This window comes from Anolis sagrei, chromosome 1 (genome assembly GCF_037176765.1).
Source record: "Anolis sagrei isolate rAnoSag1 chromosome 1, rAnoSag1.mat, whole genome shotgun sequence".
NCBI lineage: Eukaryota > Metazoa > Chordata > Lepidosauria > Squamata > Dactyloidae > Anolis > Anolis sagrei.
Window position 1 is genome coordinate 289,307,304 of NC_090021.1, and position 27,500 is coordinate 289,334,803.

Here is a 27,500-nt window from a genome sequence, read left to right on the forward strand (position 1 = left end):
GCTTTCATGGCGGGAATCCCTGGCTTGCTGTGAGTTTTCCAGGCTGTATGGTTATGTTCCAGAAGCATTCTCTCTTGACGTTTCGCCCACATCTATTGCAGTCATCCTCAGAGGTTGTGAGGTCTGTTGGAAACTAAGCAAGTGGGGTTTATATATCTGTGGAATGTCCAGAGTGGGAGGATTCTAACAAAGGATTCCCCCAGGCGGGAAACAGCCAGGCTTTGCAGCTGCAAGGCCATTCAATGCTAATCAAGGTGGCCAATTGCAGCATTCACACCTGCCTCATACAGACAAGAGTTCTTTCTTCCACCCTGGACATTCCACAGATATATAAACCTCACTTGCCTAGTTTCCAACAGACCCCTCAACCTCTAAAGATGCCTGCCATACATGTGGATGAAACGTCAGAAGAGAATCATCATCATCATCATCATCATCATCATCATCATCATCATCATCATATTTAATTACTTATTAATTGCCCTCCATCTGAGAATGCTCTAGGCAATTCACAGCTAAATTGTAAAAGATAAAATACATACATACAGAATTTAAAAATTAACAGAGATCGAATGCTCTAGTAAAAAGCCAGGTCTTAAATGCTAGAGTAAAAGGCCCTAAGTCATGCATGGCTCTCATATAGGGCGGCAAGGAATTCCATAAGGCAGGGCAGAAATAGAAAAAGCCCTGTGTCTGGTACTTTCCAAGTGCACTTCTCTAGGACCCAGTATATAGAGTAAGTTGCGTTGGGCTGGTCGTTGCGACTTCCGATGATGGGAGAAGGAAAGGCGATCCCTAAGGTACGATGGACCCTGGCCGTAAAGAATTTTAAAGGTCAGAACTAGCATCTTATACAGGCCACGGTACTCAGTTGGAAGCCAATGTAAATGTTGCAGCACTGGTGTTATATGGTATTTCATGGGTGTTCTTGTGAGTAACCTGGCTGCCGCATTCTGAACAATACGGAGCTTTCGGGTTGTAGACATCGGAAGGCCAACATACAGGGCATTGCAATAGTCCAGCCTAGACGTGACCGTGGCATGGATGACAGTTGCCAGAGCTTCGTCAGATAGGTAGGGTGCCAGTTGCCTCGCTTGTCGTAGATGGGAAAAGGCCTGTTTGCTGGCAGCAGTGACCTGAGCTTCCATTGTCAGCTGCGAATCCAGGACGACACCTAAGCTCTAAACACTGGTCGATGAATGCTTCTGAAACATGTCCATACAGCCTGGAAAACTCAAAGCAGCCCAATCTTTTAAATGATTTTATTGTGTCCAGTGTGTGGACACAATAAAAGTTTGTTTTGCAAACTTTATTGTTGAAGTTTTTTAATTGAGTTTATTTGGGAGCCACCTTGGGTGTCACTGTGGGAGAAAGGCAGCATACAAATGAAATAAAGAATGCATTACAAAAGGAGAAGAAATGAGATCATAGGAGATGATCTCTGTTTCCAATAAATATACTCTGTAATATGTTGCAAGTATTATTTTGACTTTACAGTCAACTTCTGTGGAGGCACCTGTTTGTTACATATAATTAGCATTCTGAATCCTATATCTGAAAGATGTTCACTTTGTAAACAAGCAGGAAATGTACCTTTTGCACATTCTATTAATTACACAATCATATGTGTCTTTACACAGAAGTAAGCCCTGCCAAATTCCATGAAACTAAAGTAGTGGTTCCCAACTTTTTTTTTGTCCAGGGACCACTCTCCAACATTAGTACCGAAAGGGTTACAAATCAGGTTTTGGTCAACTTTAGATTCAGTTTGGTTATTTGGGCTGCTGATTCAGAAAATGGCATTGGATAGACCACATCAGCTCTAGTTTCTGATACAGAACATATGCCATCCAGTAGTCGCACCTGCTCGCCCACCGAAAACCATATTTAATAATCTAGAGCTGATGTGGGAGGAGTAATCTTTCATGGTAGTCACAGCCTCTCCCCTCCTGACATCCCCATTGCCTCAGCACTATAAGAGGGTTTCGCGAGACAAGTTGCTCTCATTGCCACATGGTTTCGAGGCAACGTAATGGTGAGGCCACTGACCATATTTTCATTCTTGGGGACCACTGGTGGTCTATGGACCACAGGTTGGGGACCACTGAACTAAGGGATCATCAACACTGCCAGATTAATGCAGATTAACACCATTTGAACTGCCATGGATCACTGTGATGGAAGGAGCCCCTGGTGGCGCAGTGGGTTAAACCCTTGTGCTGGCAGGACTGAAGGCTGACAGGTCGCAGGATCAAATCCGGGGAGAGGTGGATGACTTCCCTCTATCAACTCCAGCTCCTCATGTGGGGACATGAGAGAAGCCTCCTACAAGGATGATAAAAACATCAAATCATCTAGGCGGCAACGTCCTTGCAGATGGCCAATTCTCTCACACCAGAAGTGACTTGCAGTCACTCCTGACATGACAAAAAAAACTGTGATGGTTTGTAGTTTGATGAGGCACCATCACTCTTTAGCAGAGAAGGCTAAACTCCTTGTAAACTACAACTCCTACAATTCCATAGCACTGAGCCATGGAAGTTATAGTGATGTCAGACTGCATTAATTCTACAGTGCAGATGCATTAGATTCTGATGGTATTTAAAGTAGAGAGGTGAAGTGATTCGCCCTAGAGATGTTGCCAGACTACACCTCTCATTATCCATTGTCATAGAATATAATGGATGGGGCTGATACAAGTTTGAATTCAATAATACCTGGTAGGCCACAGCCCAGCATCCTCCTTCAACAATAACTGGTAGACCACAGCCCAGCATCATCAAGTGGTTGCATATAAGAAGGAGGAGGAGGAGGAGGAGAACTACTACTACTACTACTTTATTTTTATATCCTGTCTCCATCTCCCCAAGGGGACTCGGGGCGGCTTACATGGGGACAAGCCCGAATAGCATAATAAAATAAAATAGCACATTAAAATATATAATTGCAACATAAAATAAAATAACATTATAACAAAATATAAAAGCAAAACATCAACCAACAACCAATGGGTTCTATGATAACTATCAGTTTCTGGGTACGGGTTGGAGGACTGGTGCAAAGATAGTGAGGATAGGGTTGATGGATAAAGTGCATCGATCACATGACAGCAGTGAAAATAGAGGGCAATATGAGAAAAGAGCATTATGAATTTAAGCGCAGAACAATAATAAAGTGCATGGACAAGATTTTGGATCCTAGTTGAGGCCAAGCTATCGGGGGGGGGGGGGGGGGTTGCCTAGTCAAAGACACAACAGAGCAACCATGTCTTTAGATCTTTGTGGAAGATGTACAGGGTGGATGCTAACGTAATCTCCCTAGGGAGGGAGTTCCAGAGCTAGGGGCCCACCACCAAGAAGGCCTTCTCTCTTGTTCCCACCAACTGTGCCTGATACGGGGGTGGGAGTGAGAGAAGAGCCTCCTCGGGTGATCTTAGAGATTGTGTTGGTTTGTAGGTCGTGAAGATAAGCAGGTCTCTGTACTAACCTTTGGTGACACTAAACTACTGTTAACAATTATGAGAAACATTTTGCAAAGAACTACTTCTCTGGGCACATCTTGAACCTTCAACATAGGTTACAAAAGAAACAGGTTTGGCCTTTTACCCGAAACATGGGTGGCAACACTCTCGCTTAGCTAACAGTATAAGGCGTCTTAGTCTGCTTGACTGGTTTGGGGTGTTTGCAAGAAGGAAAGTAAAGCAGGGGAATTTACTGCATTTGAACTGCATTTCCAGTTAATGTTGTGGGAAGAATCAAACAGTTGGGAGATATTTGAAGTAGAGTTAGTAATTCATTCATAACAATAATGCAGACACGCTTGAAAGGTTTCATTATGTCCAGTCTGCCAGATCCATTGGCTTCCCACACTGCAAGTTTTGTGAGAAGACATTAAACAGAAGTACAGGAAGGGCTACTTGCAGCAGCAACACAATAATGTGACACAGATTTGGCGGGAGGTATTGCTTTCCAGATGATGGAACTTTTCAAAAAGGTAGTGGTGCTCATCTGTTCCAATATAAAATGAAAGAGTGAGGAGGAAAAAAGTAGTCTTGTGGCACCAGTAACAGATTTATTTTAGCATGAAATCCTCTTCTTTAAAATCTGCTTCCTCGGATACTTTGAGGATGCATTTGAGGAAGCAGGTAGTAATTCATAAAAGGTCACGCTACAATAAATCTTACCGTAAGATTCTTTCCCACGTCCTTTTTTTTTTTTTTTTTACAGGTGATAAGAAATGTCTTACCAGGGCAATTGAATGCATGCCTATACATTACTCCAAAGGAAGTCCTATTGAAATGAGTGGGACATGTTCCCAATGAAATGTGTAAAGAATTATTGAAGTTATAGTTACAGCTATGATAGTCCATGAAGAAAGCTGGCCACAAACTTGGGAATTTTGTCAATTTCTCATGATCAGCCAGTGTGGTGTAGTAGTTTGAGTTTTGGACTACAACCCGAGGCCAGGATTTGAATCTTTACTCAGCCATGGAAATGTACTGAGTGATCTTGGGCATGTCACATTCTTTCAGTCTCAGAGGGAGGCAAAGGCAAGTCCTCTTTGAACAAATCATGCCAAAAAAATCCTGGGTACATCTACACTGCAGAAATAATAGTTTGATGCCACTTTAACTACCATAGGTCAGTGCTTTGGAATTGTGGGAGTTATATGTGTTCTTGAAGGCTTTCATGGCTGGAATCACTGGGTTGCTATGAGTTTTCTGGGCTGTATGGCCATCTTTCAAAAGCATTCTCTCCTGATGTTTCACCCAAATCTATGGCAGGCATCCTCAGAGGTTGTGAGGTCTATTGGAAACTAGGCAAGTGAGGTTTCTATATCTGTGGAATGTACAGGGTGGGAGGAAGAACTCTTGTCTGTTTGAGGCAGGTGTGAATGTTTCAGTCGTACACCTTGATTAGCATTGAATGGCCTTGCAGCTTCAAAGCCTGGCTTCTCCCTTTGGTGGGAGGTGTTAGCTGACCCTGGTTGTTTCATATCTGGAATTCCCCAGTTTTTTTTAGTGTTGTTCTTTATTTACCAACCTTATTTTAGATTTTTTAAAATACTGGTAGCCAGATTTGTTCAATTCCATGGTTTCCTCCTTTCTGTTGAAATTGAAGCTGCAAGGACATTAAATGCTAATCAAGATGGCCAACTGCAATATTCACACCTGTCTCAAAAAGACAAGAGTTCTTTATCCCACCCTGGACGTTCCACAGATATATAAACCTCACTTGCCTAGTTTCCACTAGACAGCACAATCTCTGAGGATGTCTGCCATAGATGTGGGCGAAACGTCAAGAGAGAATGCCTCAGGAACATGGGCATACCGCCCTGAAAACTCAAAGCAACCCATGGGAGTTATAGTTTGACAGGGTATTGAGCCACCTCTGTCAAATAGTATTGGTGCTTCATCAAATGACACACTCCTGAATCCCATAGTACTGAGCCAAGTCAAAATGAAATGGTGTCAATCTGCATTGATTCTACAGTGTAGATGTATTCGTCAGTCCCATTTCCGTCCACCCCTTAGGCTTTCCTTAGAGTTGCCAGAAAATAAGAATGACTTGAAGGCACACAATAACAACAATGGTGACTGTTTTGTAAGAAAACTAAAACATAACATCAGATTATATTGTTGTGGTGGCTATTTAAAATTAGAACAGTGGCTCCTAAGAATGCCTAAACTGCCTTCTCTATCATGACATAGCTACAATTTCCTACTACTCTTTAAAGGTGAAAAAGTTCCCACTTTATAATGATTTCTCTTAGTTTGAATGTAAGTCTAAAGGGAGAGACGGAGGACTCAGCATGAGATCCAGGTGTGATCGTTTCCCCCCCAGTATTGCCTGTGAATTGCTTCAGGGCAAAGTGATTACCTTGGGAAGGGGGCAGGATTTACTTAGTCTCTAATTAGGATGGTGATCCTGAAAGGTGATGGGAGAAGATGGCCTTTGAGAAGGATTTTTTGAGTTTGCTATTTTTAGGGTTTACTGAAACAATTGTTTGTTCCCACGCTAAGTAGGATTGAAAACATATTTGGGCACTTTCGAAAATGTACCCGATGTCATGATGGAACAATGAAGAGAATGTCAGAGAAAGGTTTCTGACGCAGAGGTTTTTGCTTTCAACATCTTTATAATATCCCGGAATAGTCTTCATACCTGTGACCAACTAATACAATAACCCTTCAGAGTTGCAATCCTGTGGATGCTGGCCTTGAAGATTGATGACTGTGGGATTTACTTTTGAAAAAGTGAAGAAATTGAAAGGGTTTTGCGGGAGAGGGAGTTAAGAAAGGAATGGCTGCAGTCCTCTATATACTTGCTTGAGAGTAAGACACATTACATTTTGAAAGCACATTTCTAATGGAGAATAGATACACCATGATACTATTGAACAAAATAATTGGCATAATTTAAGTAGGAGCTCCCGGTGGTGCAGTGGGTTAAACCCTTGTGCCGACAGGACTATTGACTGATAGGTCAACGGTTCGAATCCAGGGAGAGCAAGATGAGCTCCCTCTGTCAATTCCAGCTCGACATGCAGGGACATGAGAAAAGCCTCCACAAGGATGGTAAAAAAATCAAAACATCTGGGTGTCCCCTGGGCAACGACCTTGCAGTCATACAATTCTCTCACACCAGAAGTAACTTGCACTTTCTCAAGTTGCTCCTGACACACACAAAAAATCATTTAAGTGGGCTCTCTCAGCTCCTTCGTTCCTGGAAAGACACAACATTAAAGAAAAGGAGAATTGAGAGGAGAAAATAAAACAATACATTTTAAACCTCATTGGTGAGAGGTTCCTCTGCCTATTGTTGGGTGTAGGCAAAACCCAACTGAACTCTCTTCTCAAGAGGGCTAGCAGTAGTTCTGATTTTGACTTCTCCTTTGTACCTCTTCTCCCATTTTCTTTTGGAAGCTTCCAAAAACTGTCCTCTATTTTGTGGCTACTGGTATGTTCTTCTGAAATACATGGATCAATTTATGACGGAAATATCTGGTGCAGGTGGTATTTGCAAGAGTTGGAAGTTGGTTAGAATGGTCTTTTTGGTCTCTTTCTATGATTCCATACGCACATTGAATGCGTTTTGGGTCATTTGATCATGATAGGGCAAAACGAAATTATGTACTAGCAGAGAAACAGAACTCTAAATCTGCAGATCCCCCAAATGGTATCTGGTCTCTGCCATGTCCTCCCTAGTTGGCGCTTTTTCATTCTCAGCTTACTTTTCATCTGTCACATGAGGTAAATGTTATAATATTGTCCTGCTTTACAGCATTATTGTTTTATGTATTACAAACTGTTGTACTTTAATAGTAGTTCCCAACCTTTTTTTGACCAGGGACCACTTTGACCAGGGATCACCCTCCAATATTAGTACCAAAAGGGTTACGAATCAGTTTTTGATCAACTTTAGATTTGGTTTGGTTATTTGGGGTGCTGATTCAGAAAATTGCATTGGATAGACTCCCATCAGCTCTAATTTCTGATACAGAATATATGCCATTGTCAGCGACAGGGAAGGAGTGGCAGGCAGAGCAAAAGGAGAAGAAATAAAATAAATAAATAAAGAGGAAGGAGGCTCACAGACCAGATTTTTGTCCTCGTGGCCCACTGATGGTCCGCTGCCCATAGGTTAAGAACCACTGCTTTAAAAAGGTTTGAATATGCTGTATCAGGAAAACCTCTGGCTCTCCAGATATTCCCAAATTGCCTTGATGTGGAATAATGGGAGATGGTGTTCACTGGCACCTGGAGTTCCACCCATTCCAGGCTCCTTTCCCTAGCATTTAGTGTGCTAAATATAATTGAAATTCATTTTTGATGCGTGTAAGGCCAAGGTGTTGGCGAGCTGCCCTTTATTGTTCCCAATTGTCTCCCCTAGGAGAAGAAACAGTCACATGTGAAGAAGGTCTGAAAGATATAATTTTTTAAAGTTGGAGCAAATTATGGAGAACAGGGGCTCCAATTTAATCTTATAGGGATCACGTCATTGTAGGCTACTTTCAGGGGTTACATATTTCAAGGCTTTCATAATGAATATTGCTCACAGAATACAATGAAGGATGCTATATAAATGTTTCAGAATCAGATAATTCTGAGTTTGGCATTCTGTTGAGCTGTGAGGTTTTAAGTGTTTTCCTTACTTTAGAACAGGGGTCCTCAAACTTTTTTAACAGAGGGCCAGGTCACAGTCCCTCAAACTGTCGGAGGGCCGGATTATAATTTGAAAAAAACCATGAATAAATTCCTATGCACACTGCACATATCTTATTCGTAGTGCAAAAGAACCAACTTAAAAACAACACAATAATTAAAATGAAGAACAATTTCACAAATATAAACTTATTAGTATTCCAATGGGAAGTGTGGGCCTGCTTTTGGCTGATGAGATAGGATTGTGGTTTTTGTGTGATTTCAAGTCATTTCTTAGGTTGACCCTGAGTGAGGGCGGGTAAATGACCTTGGAGGGCCGTATTCAGCCCCCTGGCCTTAGTTTGAGGACCCCTGCTTTAGAAACACACCTAAGAAAATGGGTCTACCATTTGGCAGAGCGCAGCAGATATCTCAGGCAGTAGAAGGTAGGTAGAATTTCCCATTCAGGACTATCCCAGGTCCTCAGATTTCAGGGCCCAAACCCTGAACAGACCTAGGGTGTTGTGATGTCATAGGAGCCAGGCCCTGGTGATGTCATCAAGCATGACCACAATTGCTCATAGTCTGCTATTCAAATCAAGAGCAACATGTAGGAGCAAATGAAGAAAAATACAGGCACACACTTTTGAACCACTGATCTGAGATTCCTTGCTTGATATCTGAGAACGTTAACAGTAGTGATGTGGATGAGGGCAGGGCGGGCACAGTCCTGTACATGTGTCTTGCAGGTTGCCTTCTTTTTACCTCCTAAAGTAATCTGATGACCTCAAATGTGTTGAAAGATGTTGCATCAAAGTATGACTCAATGTCCAGTCTAGGCAGTTTCAGAGGGAGAGGGCAAATCCTGTCCTTCGCCTTTCAGTCCCTGAGCCCAGGTTTTCAAGGTTGTCTTGGTTTGCTTCACTCCAACACCCACAACAGATGGTTCATCTTTTTGAGACCAGACAAGGCCTTATCGTGACCACCAACCATTGTATGCTGTGATTTTCCTTATCGGAAAAGTCATGGCAGCAATAGCTTAATAGCTCTTTCTACTCTACAAAATTTGAAAATGCTTGTTGTTCCATTTTCCTGGAACAATCCTGGCAATCTCTTACCTAAAGCTGTGTGTTTGTTTTCAGTAGTAACTCCAAGGACTCAGGCCAGGATACAATGTGCCTTATCTCATTTTCCCCCTTTCTTCTCCCCAAAGCAATCCTGGTAAATGTTGACTTACCTAAGGCCACCCACTGAGGTTTCGTGGCTAAGCAACCATTTGATCTTTGGTTTTTGTATACACACCCAATGCTGTTTAGCATGTCATCAATGCCTCACTCAAATTGGAACATACTACAAGCAGAGTCTCTTAAGGATGCTAACATTGTTTTCTCCCCTGCTAGACCCAACTGAACAAAAATAGAAAACTCTGAAATTATCTTCTGATTCCTGAACAACAAGAGGCTTAAGCTACACACTCAAACTGGAGTAGCTCTAAATCACTATTACTTATTCTTGTCTAAGACCTCCTTGGAGTTTCCTCTCCCACAGCTGAAATTCCATTTGCTTTCTACTATCCACACATCCTTTTCTTAAGATTGCACTTCAAATATATGGATTTTCAGCATCACATTTGATGGACAACTTCAGTGGTCCTTCTAGGACAGTGATTTCCAACCTGTTGAACTGTGGTTTCCAACCTGTTGGGGTCCACAGGTTGGAACTAAAATATGGTCACCATTACTACACCGTTGCAATGAGAGTGACAGGTTTCGCAAAAGCCTCTTATAGTGCCGAGGCTTATTAAATATGGTTTTCTGTGGGCAAACAGATGGCAACTACTGGATGGCATATGTTCTGTATCAGAAACTAGAGCTGATGTGGTTTGTCCAAGGCAATTTTCTGAATCAACACCCCAAATAACCAAACCAAATCTAAAGTTGACCAAAAACTGATTCATAACTATTTTGGTACTAATGTTGGAGAGTGGTCCCTGGTCAAATGGTCCTTGTATTATAGAGGACATGAAGAAACTCAGTAGCACCTTCGAGAGTAACTGGGAAGATGACATTTCTAGCATAGGTTTTCCTGGATTTGTTCCACTCCTTGAAATGCGTGGAGTGGTATCTCTATGAACAGATACACACAACTGGAAACAAAATATTTTACAGAGGACAGTCTACCATTTGTGAGTCTGTGCGAGCCAAGTTTAGTTTCAAGACAAAGAACCAAAAAAACAACAGCAAAGGCCTTAAGTTGCCCATCAACGGTTATCACTTGGATTCAGCAAACAAGTTGGTTAGTCACACTATAGATGAATTGTATTCTATTTAAATTCTAATGTGACTTTCAGGTTCTGAACACCATTTTCAGGTTGGCCAAAATTGCAGCAGTGCTGCTTGTTGAGCTCAGGAAGGACCCCAAAATGTCCCTCAGATAATCACAGCATACTCACCATGGCATAAGCAATATTTATCATCTTTGGTTTGATAATATTGTAAATATTTTAAAATTCATTTATTTACTTTTATACCACCTTTCTCCCAATATAGGGACACAAGATGACAAACAATAAATATGACACAATTCAAATTAAAACAATGTAAATGCATTAAAATGTTATTATAAAATTATTATTGTTTATTTACAGTATGTATATACCTCCTTTCTCACCCCTGGGGGGACTCAAAATTAAAAACCAATTAAACCATTTGTGCCATTAAACATAAAAAATATTCAAATGCATTGAAAAGTAGGCAGCCACTTCAAAAGTCCCAATGGCACCATCAGCCAATAAATGCCTTATGGCAGAGGTGTTTTCATCAGTTGTGTGGGTCATAGAGTAGAAAAGGCTTACAACAGGATGGTCAGCATTTACAGGAAGATTTCTCTGTTTCTGTTTGTTTCAGAGAATGTGGCAAGCCAAAGCTCCAAGTCTGGACAGCATGGCAGGCCATGGTTCAAACAAACCAGAGTTTTTAAGACAATGACAAACCATAACAACAGCTTGTTAGGAAAGTCAGGCTCACACAGAATAACAAGTCAGATTTCAACAAATTATGCCATGGCTTGTCATGAGGTCCAGGGTCTGTTTTCTCTACAAAAGGCAAGATATAAATGAATTAAACCAATGCAGTCTCAATTTTATTTGGGTGTGTTTTGATCTGATAGAAACATGCTAATTCAGGGTGTATCTATACCACACATTATTGTTGTATTGATTTCATAACTCTTTCATTGTTATCCTAAGGAATCAGATTTATAGCCTGATGAGATACTCAACTACTAGCAGACAATACAGTAGTATATTCCCTTAAACTACTTTCAGAATTGCACAGATGAATTGAGAATTGTTGTCATGTACTCTGTTTTATGGTAACCATCTCCCAGGGTTTTTTCTTTTCCTTCCTTCCTTCCTTCCTTCCTTCCTTCCTTCCTTCCTTTCTGCAAGATTTATTCAGAGAAGGCTTGCCATTGCCCTCCTTTAAGTCAGGCTGAGTAGAGAGTCCAGCCCTCGTCTTCTAGAGTGCTAGTCAAACACTCAAACCACTGCACTATGTTAGCTGTCTTGATCAATGATTAAAGCAGTTTAATTTTGTAGTGTAGACAGGTCCCTGCAGTTTGGAGGGATAGACTATATCTCCTTTCCTACTTTTCCAAACACAAATCTCAGGATAGATTAATGCCAATTTAAAGTAGCAAGGGATTGACAGAACTGTGTAGAACACACATCCTGGTGGAGTTTATGTCCATCATGGAAGAAAGCTATCACAAATGGCAAGGGTTCAGAGTATAATAATTGGAATATTGTGGTATTTTTGTATAGCACTGGGAAACAAATGTAAAGTACTTCCCATGGATTTATGCTGAGATCAGAGCTACTGATATATCTGATTGCAAGAGAGTTTTGCTCTTGGGGTCAGTATTATGCATAAATATTGACCGTCACCTACCAAACTATCCTGTTTAGCCTGTTATACTGAAACTCTTGCAGAGTTTACAAGAGAGGCCAACACAAGGTTGAGACAAGACATGCAGAATTGATGATGAGAGTGAAAACAAACTTCCGCATACTAGGGCATTACAGATTATTGGGTGGTCCTATACACATTTAGAGACCCTCAGAAGAAATAATTTTAGAACCATAATTTGAGCTTCCCCTGACTATGCTTCTTGGGAGATTCTTGGAGTGGTAGTTCAAAAAAGGACCCTTTCCAAACTTAGTTATTTCAGGAAGGTGCTTCCCCTTTGCTGTTATGATTCTTTATTTGACGCCAAACTTTTTGTCTATCAGTTTAACATCTTTCCCTGTCCATTTTCATTCTTTTTTTCAGCTGCAGTTAACTTAGGGAAGGACAGGAACATAAGCAAACATTAGGTGGTTTTTACTCTGTGGGATGGAGGGCTTAAATAGTTGTGGGATGAACTTATCATAAAGTTTTCTTGAATATGACCTTACAACATTAATGTTTTAAAGCACTGGCTCCTGCTTTCAAGTGTGTGGCTGCCTCCTGCAGAATTCTGGGGCTTGTACATAGTTTAGGGAAGCCACGGATCTCTGGCTGAGTCCTGTGGGAGAGGTGAGACATCTCTTTATCTGGTTTGCCACACAGATCAGCCCTATTATTAGGTAGTAGTTGGTTGGTATCACTAGGCAAGAGGAGGGGTTCGTTTTAGTAGTAATCCCATCTAACAGCATTGTCAACTGCTCAGCCTTGCTTTCAGAGGCATGCTTGGTGGAGACACATGAGAGAACTTTTGTGATGGCCACACCCAGCTTATTCAATATCCTTCCAAAAGAAAATAGATTGGACCCTCTCTGCTGTCCTTTTACTATTTTATCCATACGGGGGTTTGCTTGATTTGTTCTCTTAACTGGACAATTGTGGTTCTTTTTGTTGCTGCTGTTATGTGTCTTCAAGTCACCTATGATTTATGACAGCCCTACAAGAAGATTTTCTTGTCAAGATTTATTCAAAGGACTTTTCTCTTCTCCTTCCTCTAAGGCAGTGGTTCTCAACCTGTTGGTTCCCAGGTGTTTTGGCCTACAACTCCCAGAAAAATCTCAGCTTGTTAGGATTTCTGAGAGTTGAAGGCCAAAACATCTGGAGACCCACAGGTTGAGAACCACTGCTCTAAGGCTTAGATCTGGTCTAGCACCCAGACCACCTTGTTGTTGATTATGATAATAATGATGGTGATGTATGCCTTCAAGTCTGACTTATGGCAACCTTAAGGTGAACTTAACGTGGAGGTTTCTTGCAAGATTTGTTCAGAGGGGAGTTGCCTTTGCCTTCCTCTGAGGCTGAAAGTGTGTAGCTTGCCCAAGATCTCATAGGTAAAGGTAAAGGTTTCCCCCTGACATTTAGTCCAGTTGTGTCCAACTCTGGGAGGGTTGGTGCTCATCTCCATTCCTAAGCCAAAGAGCCGGTGTTGTCCGTAGACATCTCCAACATCATGTGGCTAGCATGTTTGCATGGAGCACCATTACCTTCTCACTGGAGCAGTACCTATTCTGGGAGCTGAAGTCCCAAACACCTGGGGAACTAAGAGTTGGAAACCACTATTCTAGATTATCCCTGGATTGCTACTTGTATTGTGTTGTAGAATATGGTACCATTGACTTTATTAAGTTGTAAAGTGTTTGGCAATTGAAAGTGAAATCGTGCATCATTAAATGTCACTGTGATGATGGAGCTCTGTAGTCATTGTTATGTCTGATGATGTAACCCCCTCCCTCCAAAAAATACCATTGGGAAGCACAAATCCTTTTTTCTAAAACTACGCTTTCTACAAGGACACCCTCTTTGATTTAGAGAAGGGGCTACATCTAGAACTCATTCTTCAGAATGTTTGTTGTCGAATTGTGCAGTTGATTTTCTAAAATCTTGAATAGCATAGTGAATTTGGCTGATCAGATCAATTTATGCCAGTTCAAGATTGAATCAAACTGACTCGGTTTAGTTCTGGAATAAGAGCCAGCGTATTGTTGTGGTTCAAAACACTGGACTGATTGAAGAACAAGGTTAGAATCCCCTCTTGGCCTTTGAAATCCACTGGGTGTCTTTTCTCAAGTCACATTCTCTCAGTCTCAGAGGAAGGCAAAATCAACCACCCTTTGAATAGATCTTGCCAAGAAAACTCTAAGATAGGCTCACCTTAAACTGCAAATAACACAACAGCAGGAATTCTAGAATGGATCTGCACCACCTGAAGTGATTCAAACAGATGTGGATGTTAAAAATAAGTGTGAAAAGTCAGACACTCTCCCACATGACCATATAAGGGAAACTCTAAGGTGATGTGGAGTGGAGGATTAGGAGGAGTGTTGGACTTTCCTCATTGACAGCCCTGTTGTGCAATCTGGGAGAAGAATCCCACCACTGCTCTCCAATCACAATGAAGCAGCAAGGGGTAGTACTTTTCAATCCCCTGCAAATGGGATCAGGGGGATTTGTCAGAGGCAATTTAGGAATTCATTTTCTGGTAAAACATCCCCCCCCCACACACACACACACACACACTCCCATTTCCTTATGCTATGTCATTAATCTTACCAGGTTGACAAGTGAGAGATTATATGAAGTCATGGAAGTTTTGTAGTCAATTCTCTCCTCTGAGATCTGTTTATTGCTAGATTCAGCTATATTAAAAGCAGATAATGAAAAGACCGGAGTCAGTTTTTGTGGTGGACCGTTGTTGATTATCATCAGAGTTAGCCTTTTATGCATCACCACAGAAAAGATAAAAGTATGGTTTGGGACCACCTTGAGAGGGGTTCATATCGCAGGATTGCTCTTTGCATCCATAATGGGCAGGACTCCATTGCCAGGGCATTCAAGCACCAGTAGCCTGCTCAACCACCTGAACTGTTTTGTTCAGATAGAGAAACCTCAAGAGCAAGGAGAAGACCTCTAGGATACCCTGAGGTTAGACAAGCAACTCTGATCGAAATGGGATGGTGGAATAAGGGATAGTGAGAGGGAGGCTTCAACTAATGCCAGCCCAGACCCCAAACTGCCTTAAAAGGGAATCAAGGTGCTTTCTCAGAGGTGTATCACTGATATATTTTCTGGGAAATCATCCTCTTGTCACTGTCCAACTTCCTCAAGTTGAGTCATTGAATTATACCAGCTGGTATGGTGGTGGAAGCAAAGTATTACCTTCTCGGAGAACTGGAATGAGGTAGTGCTTTGAGCATTGGACTAATACTTTGGAGACCAGGATCTGAATCTCTGCTTGTCCATGAAAACCCATTGAGAGATCTTGGGCAAGTCTCACGCTTTCCACTACAGAGGAAAGCAAAGGCAAAGCCACCCTGAACACATCTTGCCAAGAAAAAAACCTTGATGGGTTTGCCTTGGAGTCAGAAATGACTTGAAGGCATACAAGAACAACAACCTTTTTTCTCATGTCATGTTATTATCATACACCTATCAAATCTTAAAACTTTTAAAGAGGCTTAGCAGACTGATACTTTTGTGGACATTGCCAGGACAAAGCAGCAAGACTTGCCAAGGCTCAGCAGTCAAGTCTTTTCAGAATTGTTTTGCTTTTGTTTTTGGACAAGGACCAAACTTTTCCTGTGCCTCACATGAAAATCCTGGGGTTACTTTTGTAAAATGACATGTTTATTTGGGATTCATAGAAGCTTCCAGAGACACACAGCATATTGCCTATGATCCTGCTGCATCTGCAAGCTGGGTGCACATGAGAAAAGATGCTGAATGCTTATTGACACATGAGAGAGGTTTCCTGGATTTTACGCCTGTCAGGAATCATGACCAGTGGAGATAACATGCTTGCTAGATGTAGCCCCATCCCACTCAATATCCCTTTGGGGGGCCTTAATGGGAATGTGGAGCCTATGAGGTGTTGCAGTGAAACTTGTGAACATGTGAGTCTTATAGATTGGGTGAATGAAGCTTGCAAGCATCTGAAATGGATCAATATTTTTCAGTTACAACCAGTGTTAATCATAAACCCACACAGTAGTTGCTCACACAGAGCTAAACAAAGAATTGTGTGCTCAAACATGGACAATGCTCATCTTAAACCAGTGAGAAATATGTCATTCTTGTTTGCAGATGAGATAAACATCCCGTTTAAATGTTCCATTATTTTACCATGATGGCAGGCACTATCCTGGCATTGGTGTTAATAATGTTGATTCTTAGCAGCAGCACCAACACAAGAAAAAAAATCACAAATAGTACTTTCTGCATAGCATCTGTATGATCACAAAAATTCACGAGTAATAGAAATACAACTACAAATTGAGCTTTCCTTCTATGGAAATCCTAAATGCTCCAGAATCCAAAACTGTCCACCTGGGTGGTTAGGATAGTGGCACTTTTGCTTTCTGATGGTTTAGTGTACTCAAACTTTCTGTCATGCAAAAAAAAATATTAAAATTGTGAGTAACCTTCAAGCTATAAGTTGTATATGAAAGTTAAATTAATTTCATGTTTTAGACTCAGGTCCCATTTCCAAGATATATCTCATTATAAATATGCATTTTTTTAAAAAAAAATCCAAAACACATCTGGTCCCAAGCATTTTGGATAAGGAATACAGAAACTGTTTCTTCATTCCTTTGCAAACAAAACATGTATTCAGTTTCCCTTATATAAGGCAGTAGGAGCCCATAATTATCCAGCCATTTATTCTTTCAGGTTCCCAGACAAAACAGGTTAGTTTCCCCAATTGTAATGAACTCCTCATTATTATTTTTAAAGACTGTCCATCCAAACAAAGCCAGTTCTTATTGTATGGTCAGGATGTTTTTCTGTTGTCAATGGAGAAAGGCTTTAGGGTGAAATTTGATGAGGGAAAGCTTTGTCTGATTTCACTGTATGGTCCTGAGGAAGCAAGTGTTATTTCACCCCATAATTTAAAGTGCTACAAATTTTGAAACCAGTTGTTTTGTCGTGCTTCTTAGTCATTTGCTAATTACATAAACCTTGGAAAATATTAGCCCTTTCTCACTGCAAAATAAAAGACGGTCACACACCCAGTTGAATGAAGGATACAGTGGTAATATCACTAGTTGGTGTTAAGTAGCAGCTGTTACCTTTAGGGCAGGATGCTTTCTTTCCTTATTACACATGCATGCTAATTATGCATATTCTCTCAATTTCTATTTAATCACCCACCCTCTCTTTCTGCCTGCTGTATTCTCTCTTCAATAGCCCCAATTTCCAGGAATCTTTAAGAGACTGAATTGTTCAGGTCTTCACTCTACTTGCCCTAACAAAGTGGGGTGTTTGATTGCTTTGGCTGCTCTCATCCTCTCCTAGTTCTTTCTGTCCCCTCCTATTGATCCTCAACTAGATCCATCCCAGCAGTATACACAATCGCAGACGATTATTGTTTCTTCTGCCTCAGAAGATTTAAAGGACATCAGTCACTGGAGAGGAGATTTCAGCTTAAAATCTAGCAGGAAACTGAGAGCAGTGTCACAAGGAAATAGTGGTTTGGTTAGTTTAGACATGGGACAGACTTAGGCAGTCCAGGTGTTTTGAACAACTCCCACAATTCCTAACAGCTGTTAGGAATTGTGGGAGTTGAAGTCCAAAACACCCGGAGGGCTGTGGTTGTATTTCTCATCTGTATTCTGAAGGTAACTTTACAAGTTCTGGTTCACATAAAATAACTTTTTTGCTTTCAAGTGATAGTAGTGATAGAGTTTGGTGCAGGGTTATAAATCATGCAGTTCTCCAGATTTTGTTGGGCTGCGATCCCTAGCAAGCTCTACCCAGCACAGTCACTGGAGGATCACGTGATTCCCACAATTGGTTAAGTTATATTCGTGGAAGAATACCAGCATACTGCGAAAAATATGAACCAAATTTGAAACCTGCCAAGGGAGGACATTTAAAATTGCTTCTCAAGCTGTTGGTTGAGGTGTTTTACTATGCAAGGTTTCCTCGCAATTAGTCATGAGGTAATATCACTGTTGTACATGTTGCACGTAATCCATCATATAGTTTCACTGTTAGCACTAAACAGGTCTGGGTATTTAGAGAACTCTGTGTGTGCACCTTCAAGTCAACTTATGGTGGCCCCATTAATTTCATGGGGTTTTCTTAGGCAAGGAACCCTCAGAGAGTCTATGAGGCAGGAATCCTTCTGAAACATAGCCTACAACACCTGAGATTTGTTGGTAGTCTCCCATTCAATTACTAACTCGGGCAGACTGCTTAGCATCCAAGTGCTCTCAGGCTATTTGGGCCATTTACGATGGGACAGCAAAGGAAGGGAGCCACTGAATATAAGTCATCTTTCATACAGCTTTGTAAAGGCACTTTTGCCTAGGAGACAGTGAATGTATTGTTTGAAGGCTTTAGTAGCCGGAATCACTGGGTTATTGTAGGTTTTTCAGGAAATATGGCCATATTCTAGAAGCATTCTCTCCTGATGTTTCGCCTGCATCTATGGGAGGCATCCTCAGAAGTTGTGAGGTGACCTCACAACCTCTGAGGATCCCTGCCAAAAATGTAGGCAAAACATCAGGAGACAATGCTTCTGTAACATGGCCATATAGCCTGAAAAATCTACAACAACCCAGAGATAGTGAATAACAGGCATATAGGTTGTAATAATTGATTGTCTCACAGTATATCTACATGCAGTGTTCACAGACAAACACTAGGAAATCACAGCCAGTTCTGACTTCCTTGGTATTACATTTCACAATTCATAAGAGCAATCAAAGTATGTGATCACCTGTGAGGAATTTTTGCATTATTTCCATCCAGGTAAAAATGTTGATATGTGTTGAATTGCCATAGTTTATTCCTTTTGTGCTTTAAATTATCTTCATTTGTAGGTCGATTGTGTTTCTATGATTTTTAGCTTTTTATAGTGCCTGACGAACTTTAGAAACTTAAATAATGTAAGAGTGTGTGTGTGTGTGCGTGCATACATGTGTCTCCGTGTGACCATGCACTTAGATGCATACGTGCATGTATGCAATCATAGGGAAGGATCCATTGAGTAATAAACTGTTTACTCCTGTCTAAATTGTGTTTTTGTTTGTACGAATCCACCCTGAGTCCCCTAGGGGAGATAGGGCGGGATACAAATAAGGTTGTTATTATTATTATAAATATTTGGAGAGATTAATGTTCTTCAGCACATCATTCTCAGAGCTAATTGTTAGTAATGGAAAAGAAATCTAAATCTGAATAATTTTTCTTTTCTTTTCATAAGAGTTAATACGAGGGGTGGTGAGTGGAGAGAATGCATTAACATTGCTAAAGCAAAAGAGAATTGGCATGTGTACATGGGTCTTTCTTAGGAGGCCATTCTTCCTTCTGATGCGGTTCCTGTGAATAATGAACTTGTACTCCTAAATGAACAGCTCATTAGATATCTGAGAGGGTTAATGGAGGTCTTCAATATTTGCTAAAGCATAAATGAGAGTCTTAAAAGTCACATTTTGGATTACAAATAGTCTAGAATTTATATTGTCAAAGGCTTTCATGGCCGGAATCACTGGGGTGTTGTGTGGTTTTCAGATTGTATGGCCATGTTCTACTGACATTTCACCTGTATCTGTGGCTGGCATCTTCCAAGGGTCCAGAATTTGTGTATTCTCCAAAAGTAAGGACTTGGAAAAGATAGTCAGTAGGTTTCCTATGAGGGAAATATAATTTTTGCTATGTTGATTATATTGCCTGTGCTGTTTATTATTTATTGATGGGATGAATGATCAGACATAAGTATTCGCTCACAGTAGCTGAAAGCTGTTGGCACATGTGAATAGTGTGGATTTATATGAGCATTGGATTGAGTTTTGGAATGCTGTAGCCATGCCAACTGTGAATTGCCAGCCAAAAGACAATGCCAAGTTTTACCTTCGAATGTAATTTTGATTTCCCTCTGAAGTCATTCTAATGTATCTCCTTCTCTGTTTCCAAGCATTCTTGCTTTCAGTTAGGAAAGGGATTGTGCTATTTTGTGCCATTCCTTACATACAAAATGGTCACAGGAATATCAAGGTGGTTGTTGTTGTGTAGCTTCAAGTAATTCCTGACTTATGGCAAAATTAAGGCAAACCTAGCATGGCATTTTCTTGGCAAGATTTATTCAGACAGGTGTTGCTTTTTGGCTTCCTCTGAGGCTGAGAGTATGACATGCCCAGAGTTACCCACTGGCTTTCCATGGTTGAGCAGAAATTTGAACCCTGTTCTCCAGAGTTGTAGTCCAGTGTTCAGACCACTGCACCACATTGGCTCTGATATAAAGACAGTGAATGGAAATAATACAACAGGCAATGACTCATCTCTTTCCTTTCTATTTCCAGTTCAGGTCCTAGTAGATGGTGCTCCCGTCCGTATCCAGTTGTGGGACACAGCAGGACAGGTAAGGCCCAGAGTGTGCAGTTTTTATTCTAATAATGTAACAAGAAGGATGTTCAGAATTGGAATGGAATATTACTGGCATTCGAACAATTAATGATAAACAATCATACCCAGCATATTTCAAACACAAATATCCGCTCCATAATCTAAGGCAGATCTTACAAGGCAGGTGAGTAATGCCTTGATCATCATGACAGAGTTCAGAAGAGTTGCTTTTAGAACAGCAACCTCCAAAATCTCCAGTCAGTGTGATTGTACTTACAGAGATTAATACTGGAAGTTACAGCTTAAAAAAAGAACTTTCTGAAGTTCAGACAATGGTGAATTCATGCTTCCAGTAACATTGGAACTGGAATATATAAAAACTGAAGTGAACTGGGAACTTTTACAGCCAGGGTCCTAAAAATGTAAGATATCTCTGATAAATCTTTCTTGGGGAGACATATGTTTATTTGCCTTTTCAGTATTTCCAAACATGTACAAGCAGTCCCCAAGTTACAAACATCTGAGTTACATATGATTTACAATTAACAACATGGATGAGACAATAGGAAGTGAGAGAAATCTTCCCCTTGGAAGGGAAATTTGCTCCTGTAGTAGTTATCGTGTGGAAAAGGTGTCTTCACTGAAGTTTTCTTGCCAATCCTTGTTTCCACAACAAGCCAAATTTTTCAAAATCCAATTATCACAGGGATAGAAAGAGACTTGAAATCTTCTGAACAGGGGCACAAACAGCAAAAAACAAAACGAAAAAACACACCATAGGGTGTTAACCCTTCTCTATGCTACTCAAAGTTGTGTGTGTGTGTATATATATACACACAAAATGTACCTGTTTTGATTTACATACACATTCAACTTAAGAACAAACCTATAGAACCTGTCTTGTTCATAACTTGGGAAGGGCCTGGATATGGCCCTAAACCACATTAGAATAAAAAAGAGGTTAAAGGTCGGCTTTCAAATATATATTGAAAGAACTGGTTTGCTTTATTTGCTCATGTGGTTGTGTGTTTAGTAGAAAAAGGTAAAGGTTGTCACCTGACATTATGTCAAGTCATGTCCAACTCTGAGGGGTGGTGCTCATCTCCATTTCTAAGCCGAAGAGCCGGTGTTGTCCTTAGACACCTCCAAGATCATGTGTGCAGTCACCTTCCCACCGGAGCGATACCTATTGATCTACTCACATTTGCATGTTTTCGAACTGCTAGATTGGCAGAAGCTGGGGCTGACAGCGGAAGCTCACACTTCTCCCTGGATTCTAACCTGCTACCTTTCGGTCAACAAGCTCAGCAGCTCAGCGGTTTAACCCACTGCACCAACGGGGGCTGTTTTTTGCGTTTAGTGGGCTCTAAATGTTCCCATTACATCTAACTGCCCTGTACCTGCTTAGACTCCCTTATTTGTACCTGGGACAGTCCAATTTTTTGTCTGTAAACTTAAGGAAGACTGACATATCCTGCTTTTAGAGTTTTGAGGAAAGGTGAATGAAGCTATCTTTTACGTGATCTCAAAAATTAGGTGCTTATCTATCCTGAACTCCACTCACTGTGTCTCTTCCTTTTCTTGTACAGGAAGATTTTGACTGCTTGCGCTCCCTCTGTTACCCGGATACTGATGTCTTCCTGGTCTGCTTCAGTGTTGTCAACCCCACATCCTTCCAGAACATTACAGAGAAATGGATTCCCGAAATTCGAACTCACAACCCCCAGACCCCAGTGGTGTTGGTTGGGACACAGGCTGACTTAAGGGATGATGTCAATGTGCTGATCAGTCTGGATCGCTACCATGTAAAGCCAGTGCCACGAACTCAGGCAGAAGGCCTGGCTGAAAAGATCCGGGCTCAGACTTATGTCGAGTGCTCTGCCCTGACTCAGAAGAACTTGAAGGAGGTTTTTGACACAGCAATTGTCAGTGCTGTGGAGCACAAGGCCCAGCAGGAAAAGAAGATGACTGCCAAGGGAATTAAGACCCTCTCCAAATGTCGATGGAAGAAATTCTTCTGCTTTGTCTGAAGCTGGTTTGGCCTGGAAGCCAGGCATGGACTTATGGACTTCCACTTCTCTCTCAGAGGTGAAGTGATTGACTAACAGCTCCAACAAGGAGATTATTGTAGGTCCAGGTGACCTGAAGTATCATCTCTTACCTGGTTAACGTAGGATTTGCCTGGAAGATAGCAAGTAGACTTGTGTAGCATTGAGTTATTTAACCAACTGGGATGGTTTGTTCAGGGCTAAAGACATTTTGCTGCCTGAGGCAGAAAAGACAGTGCTGTCCCCACTCAACATATAAAACTTACTTGGTCTAGCAGCTGAATCATCAGTAGGAGATCTTCCCAATCAGGCCTGAGAACCAGAGACAAGTTTAAGGGGTACAGTGCTGATCAGCTTCCAAAAAAAACAGTAAAAGGTTCCTGCTGCCGCCACAGCTGTACCTGAGATAAGAGCCGGAATAATTTCTTCAACTGATGTAGTTTGATGCTATTTTAGATACTCAGGGCAACTTGGTCATTTTCAAGACACAGTTAAGGGTAGACAGAGTTCCCCACAGCAACTAGAATGCTAAAGTAAAATATGATGGGGTAATCTCAAAAGGGAGGAAGCATGTGATGAAAGAATAGAAAGTAGAGAGCCAGAGAAAGAGAATTTGGAAATCTTTGGAATGACTTCTTCTACAGTCATGCTAGCTGAGGGATTCTGGGAGATGTCATCTGAGAAAAAAAACTTTACCAAGGTTTGAAATGGAAAAAAAAGAAGGAAGGAGATCTTAAAGAGGTTGAAAGAGAGAAACAGAGCAATGTCGGGAGGGAGAGTGAATAGTTTTGGAGTTTGTGGAATGCTGGCAGGCAATTTTTAATGACTAGAAATGCTTAATGACCTAATCAGTTGATTGTTACCCATAGCTCATATTCAAATGAAGGAAGCCGACTTGGGATTAAGTAAATGCAATTGCTATGGAAATAAAATGTTTCATGTGTTATATAAAAGGCACAGAAAGACTGCATTTATCCCTGTGTGAGAGCCATGTATCCAGGAACAGAAGATTTGTGTACTACAACCATTAGGGTAATATCACAAAAAAGCACAGTCCCACACATGGATCAAGACAGAGCACTTGACTCTTAATGCAAGCCAAAGCCACCTATAAGAGACAAGGATGGTTATGTATTTTTTCATTCTGTGCTAACAACAGCATTGTTGTTGGAAGGAACAGCATTGTTTTAAAAGTGCATATACTGTATTACTCTATTTTTGTGTCTTGAGCTCTGTTACAACTTTATTCCAAAACATGCAAATAAGATAAGAAGAGAATGTGGGACCACATGCAAAATTTCCCACAAGATCCCATTCCCAACTTTCAGCATAGGGATTAATGTGAAGGTTTGAATCAGTAAGTCTTAGCTAGGGAGGTTCCAGGTATTGTTGGACTTAAGGTTTCATAATCATAATAAAATAATTAACTTTATTTATACCCCGCCACCATCTCCCCAAAGGGACTCGAGGTGGCTCACAGAAGCACTACCAGTGCCGAGCATAAAATAAACAATACACAGACTATATGTCACTATAGGCCATGCTGGCTGGGTCTTCTATGACGTTGCACTTGACAACATCTGGAACTCTCTTGCCTTCATTCACAAACACTGAGGGAGATTCTAAAAGCAACCATCTGAATACTCTTAGTTGGTTCCTCACTATCTGCAGCCTTTTTCTTGTGGTTTTTGATCAAATGCATTAATTTGGAGACACTCAGAAAATTCTTTTAGATCAATGATTCCCAACTTTTGGCTTCCAGGTGTTTTGGATTGTAAGCCCCACTGAGCCTGGCCAATTCTCAAAAATTATGGCATTTGACAGTTCAAAATACCAGGAGGAATAAAAGTTGAGAAATGCTTTTTTACATCTTCATACTGAACATGCAAAGGTGGCTAGATTAGGAAGTAGCGTGTAATTGAAAATGCTAGTGTCAAAACTGGCATCCACATGTTACTTTGACATGTTTGGTGTCATGCATACAGAAGACTTAAGTCTCTTGTAATTTTAAAACTTAAACTGTAAGTAGGAATAAAATATGATCCCAGTATCTATGAGGCAAAAGTTCCAAGGTACCACCATCACCACTCTCTGAATACCTGAAACGGGATAATAGTGAACTCTATAGTTTGACTAAACTTGGGCTATAAGCATATATTATAGAATCACACCAATAAACCTAGAGGCATCCACAAACTCTTCTTAGGGTGATGGGATATTTTTGAAGCATAGGTAAGTAAAACCATGGGTATCGGATCCATGGATAAAGGGGTAATACGGTATTTCAAGATTTGGTACTTAAGACTGGTAGCTTATGCCAACATAAACTTGAATGCCTTTTTTAAAAAACATACAAACACATTGCATGGGAAGAGTTACTTAGGACTTCCTTGTGCAACACCTTTGCCCCAGGTAATTCCTTGGTAGAGTTCCACCGTCCTGTCCAGTGACTGACCACAGAGATGTGCCTGAATGCTGTCCAGCTACTCTTGTGCATGTGGAAAGAAGCCACATCCTTCCCTCTTAACTGCTTATCCCTCTCCTGGTGTACAAGAACAATCAGATAGTTCCCAAGTTCACCTCTACATCCGGTCAGAGACCAGGAATTTAGAGATGTGCCCAGAAACCTTAGAGACATTATACATCCAGAGAAGAAAGGACTGCTTTTATTTTCCCAAATGCCATCATAACTACACTAGTGGAGGTTTCAGCCTCTGCTAGGCTTCAGAAAAGTATAAACAAGCAGCTGAAATGTGAGCAAATTTGCTATTTAAATTTATGCAAAGCACTGTGTATTGTTTTTGGGGCCACTTCACATATGATGACAGAAACATGATTTCCGTGGAGGAAATCACACCCAAATTAGATATTGATTGGCACATGTGATAATTATCAGTGTCTTTTCTGCCACACATACAAGTTTGGGAAACTGAGCCATGATATCCAAGCCTTTGTGTGCAATGATAGGCACACAGTTTTCTAGTTGAAAGCATTATGTGGTTGAAGCATTGTTCTCCAAGTTGCACAGCACAGTTTATCTGTAACATTTGGGGGGGGGGCGCTATTGCGCAGTGGGTCTATATGCATTTCCATTGAGTACGCATAAAATGTTCTGAAATAGGAGTGAACATGATTTGGGAATGAAATCTCAAAGGCTGTGCCAACAGCAGAATTATACTGCATCCACCACATTTCTCTCTTCTGGTTCTAAGGGATTTATGGGTGATATCCATTCATTGTAGCATTGTGTAGATGTCAATATGGTTTTTCCTGGAAAATAGTACCTCACTCTATCCTCCAGTGTCCTAAAGACCATGTATTTTAACCTGTTCAATAAATGAATAAAGATGTTTTATTTGGACAGTGAATGTTTGTACATTATTTACATGACTTCAAACACTTTAGCAAATAGAATAGAGCTATGCTACAGCAAAAACCCAAGAGAGATTTACAAGTCACTGAAAGTTCCTGTCCCACAATAATAAGTAAAACTGAGTGACAAAAGCAGAATATGGATTTCAACTACCCTGGCTCACCAAGGTAGAACAAGAGCCATTTTCATACCTTTTTTTTTTTTTTTTGGCCATGTCAGGAGCAACCTGAGAAACTGCAAGTCGCTTCTGGTGTGAGAGAATTGGCCATCTGCAAGGACGCCTGGATGATTTTTTGATGTTTTATCATCCTTGTTGGAGGCTTCTCTTATGTCCCTGCACGAGGAGCTGGAGCCGATAGAAGGAGCTCATCCACCTCTCCCCGGATTCGAACCTGCGACCTGTCAGTCTTCAGTCCTGCTGGCACAGGGGTTTAACCCCCTGCGCCACCGGGGGCTCCATATTTTCATACTGAACAATTGTAACGCCAAGGCAACAGCCTATAAAGTTACAGTCTCTAGAAGTGTGACTAGAACTCTGAGCCAGAAAGCATTGTTGTTTCACAGGTTACAAACCACTGGTTCCATGGGGCACATCTCTGCCCATTAAAGTGGAAGATAGTTCTACAGTTTTGTAGCATGAAAGCGTGAACTTAAATTTAGAGTGCCCTATCGCAGGTAATACTATATAAAGCTCTCTCTCTCTCTCTCTCTCTCTCTCTCTCTACACACACACACACACACAATCTCTTATTTGAAAACATAAGACAGTTGTTAGGAGAAGTGAAGACTAAGAGGTGACATTGATAAGTAAAGGTAAAGGTTTCCCCTGACATTAAGTCTAGTCATATCTGACTTTGGGGGGTAGAGCTCATCTCATTTCCAAGTCGAAGAGCTGGAATTGTCCGTAAACACCTCCAAAGTCATGTGGCCAGCATGACTGCATGGAGTGCCATTATCTTCCTGCCGAAGTGGTATCTATTAATCTACTCACACTTGCATGTTTTTGAACTACTAGGTTGGCAGAAGCTGGGCCTAACAGTGGGAGCTCACCCCACTCCCCAGATTCTAACCACCAATGCTTTGGTCAGCAAGTTCAGCAGCTCAGTGGTTTAACCCACTGCACCACCAGGAGTTTACACATGATAGAATGTGTAAATATTGGAAAGAATTACCTACTGACGGAGCAAGTTTGTTTTCTGCTCCACTGGGAGACTTGAATACAATGCAATGGATTCAAATTGCAAAAAAAGAGATTTCATTTAAACATGAGGAAAAACTTATTAATGGTAACGGCTGTCAAGACAATGGCATACCCTGCCTTGGAGTGTGATGCAGTTCCCTTCTTGAAGCGTTTTTAACAGAAACTGGATGGCCACCTATCAGGAGTGCTTTCATTATCCCTATGTTGCCAGGCGGTTGAACTGAATGACCCCTGTGGCTTCTTTCAACTCTGTGATTTATGTGGACATGTGAAGAACTATGAGAAAGAAATCATAGGAAGTTGTCTTACATGGAATCAGGCCATTGGTCCACTGAGCCCAGTATAGTCTAGTAATTGGCAGCAGCTTTCCATTGAGTTTTTCCAG

General features: G+C 41.0%; 1 protein-coding gene across 1 annotated transcript in view; it reads left to right on the forward strand.

Moving 5' to 3' along the window:
- The window catches only part of RHOV (ras homolog family member V), a 29,268-nt gene extending 3,368 nt beyond the window's left edge, over positions 1-25,900 (forward strand). Inside the window, exons 2-3 of the mRNA XM_060760582.2 lie at positions 20,451-20,509; positions 22,083-25,900. Coding sequence (XP_060616565.1) covers positions 20,451-20,509; positions 22,083-22,523 — 500 coding nt within the window. The 3' untranslated portion in view covers positions 22,524-25,900. The remainder of the gene's footprint in view (positions 1-20,450; positions 20,510-22,082) is intronic.
- Positions 25,901-27,500: the final 1,600 nt, after the last annotated feature.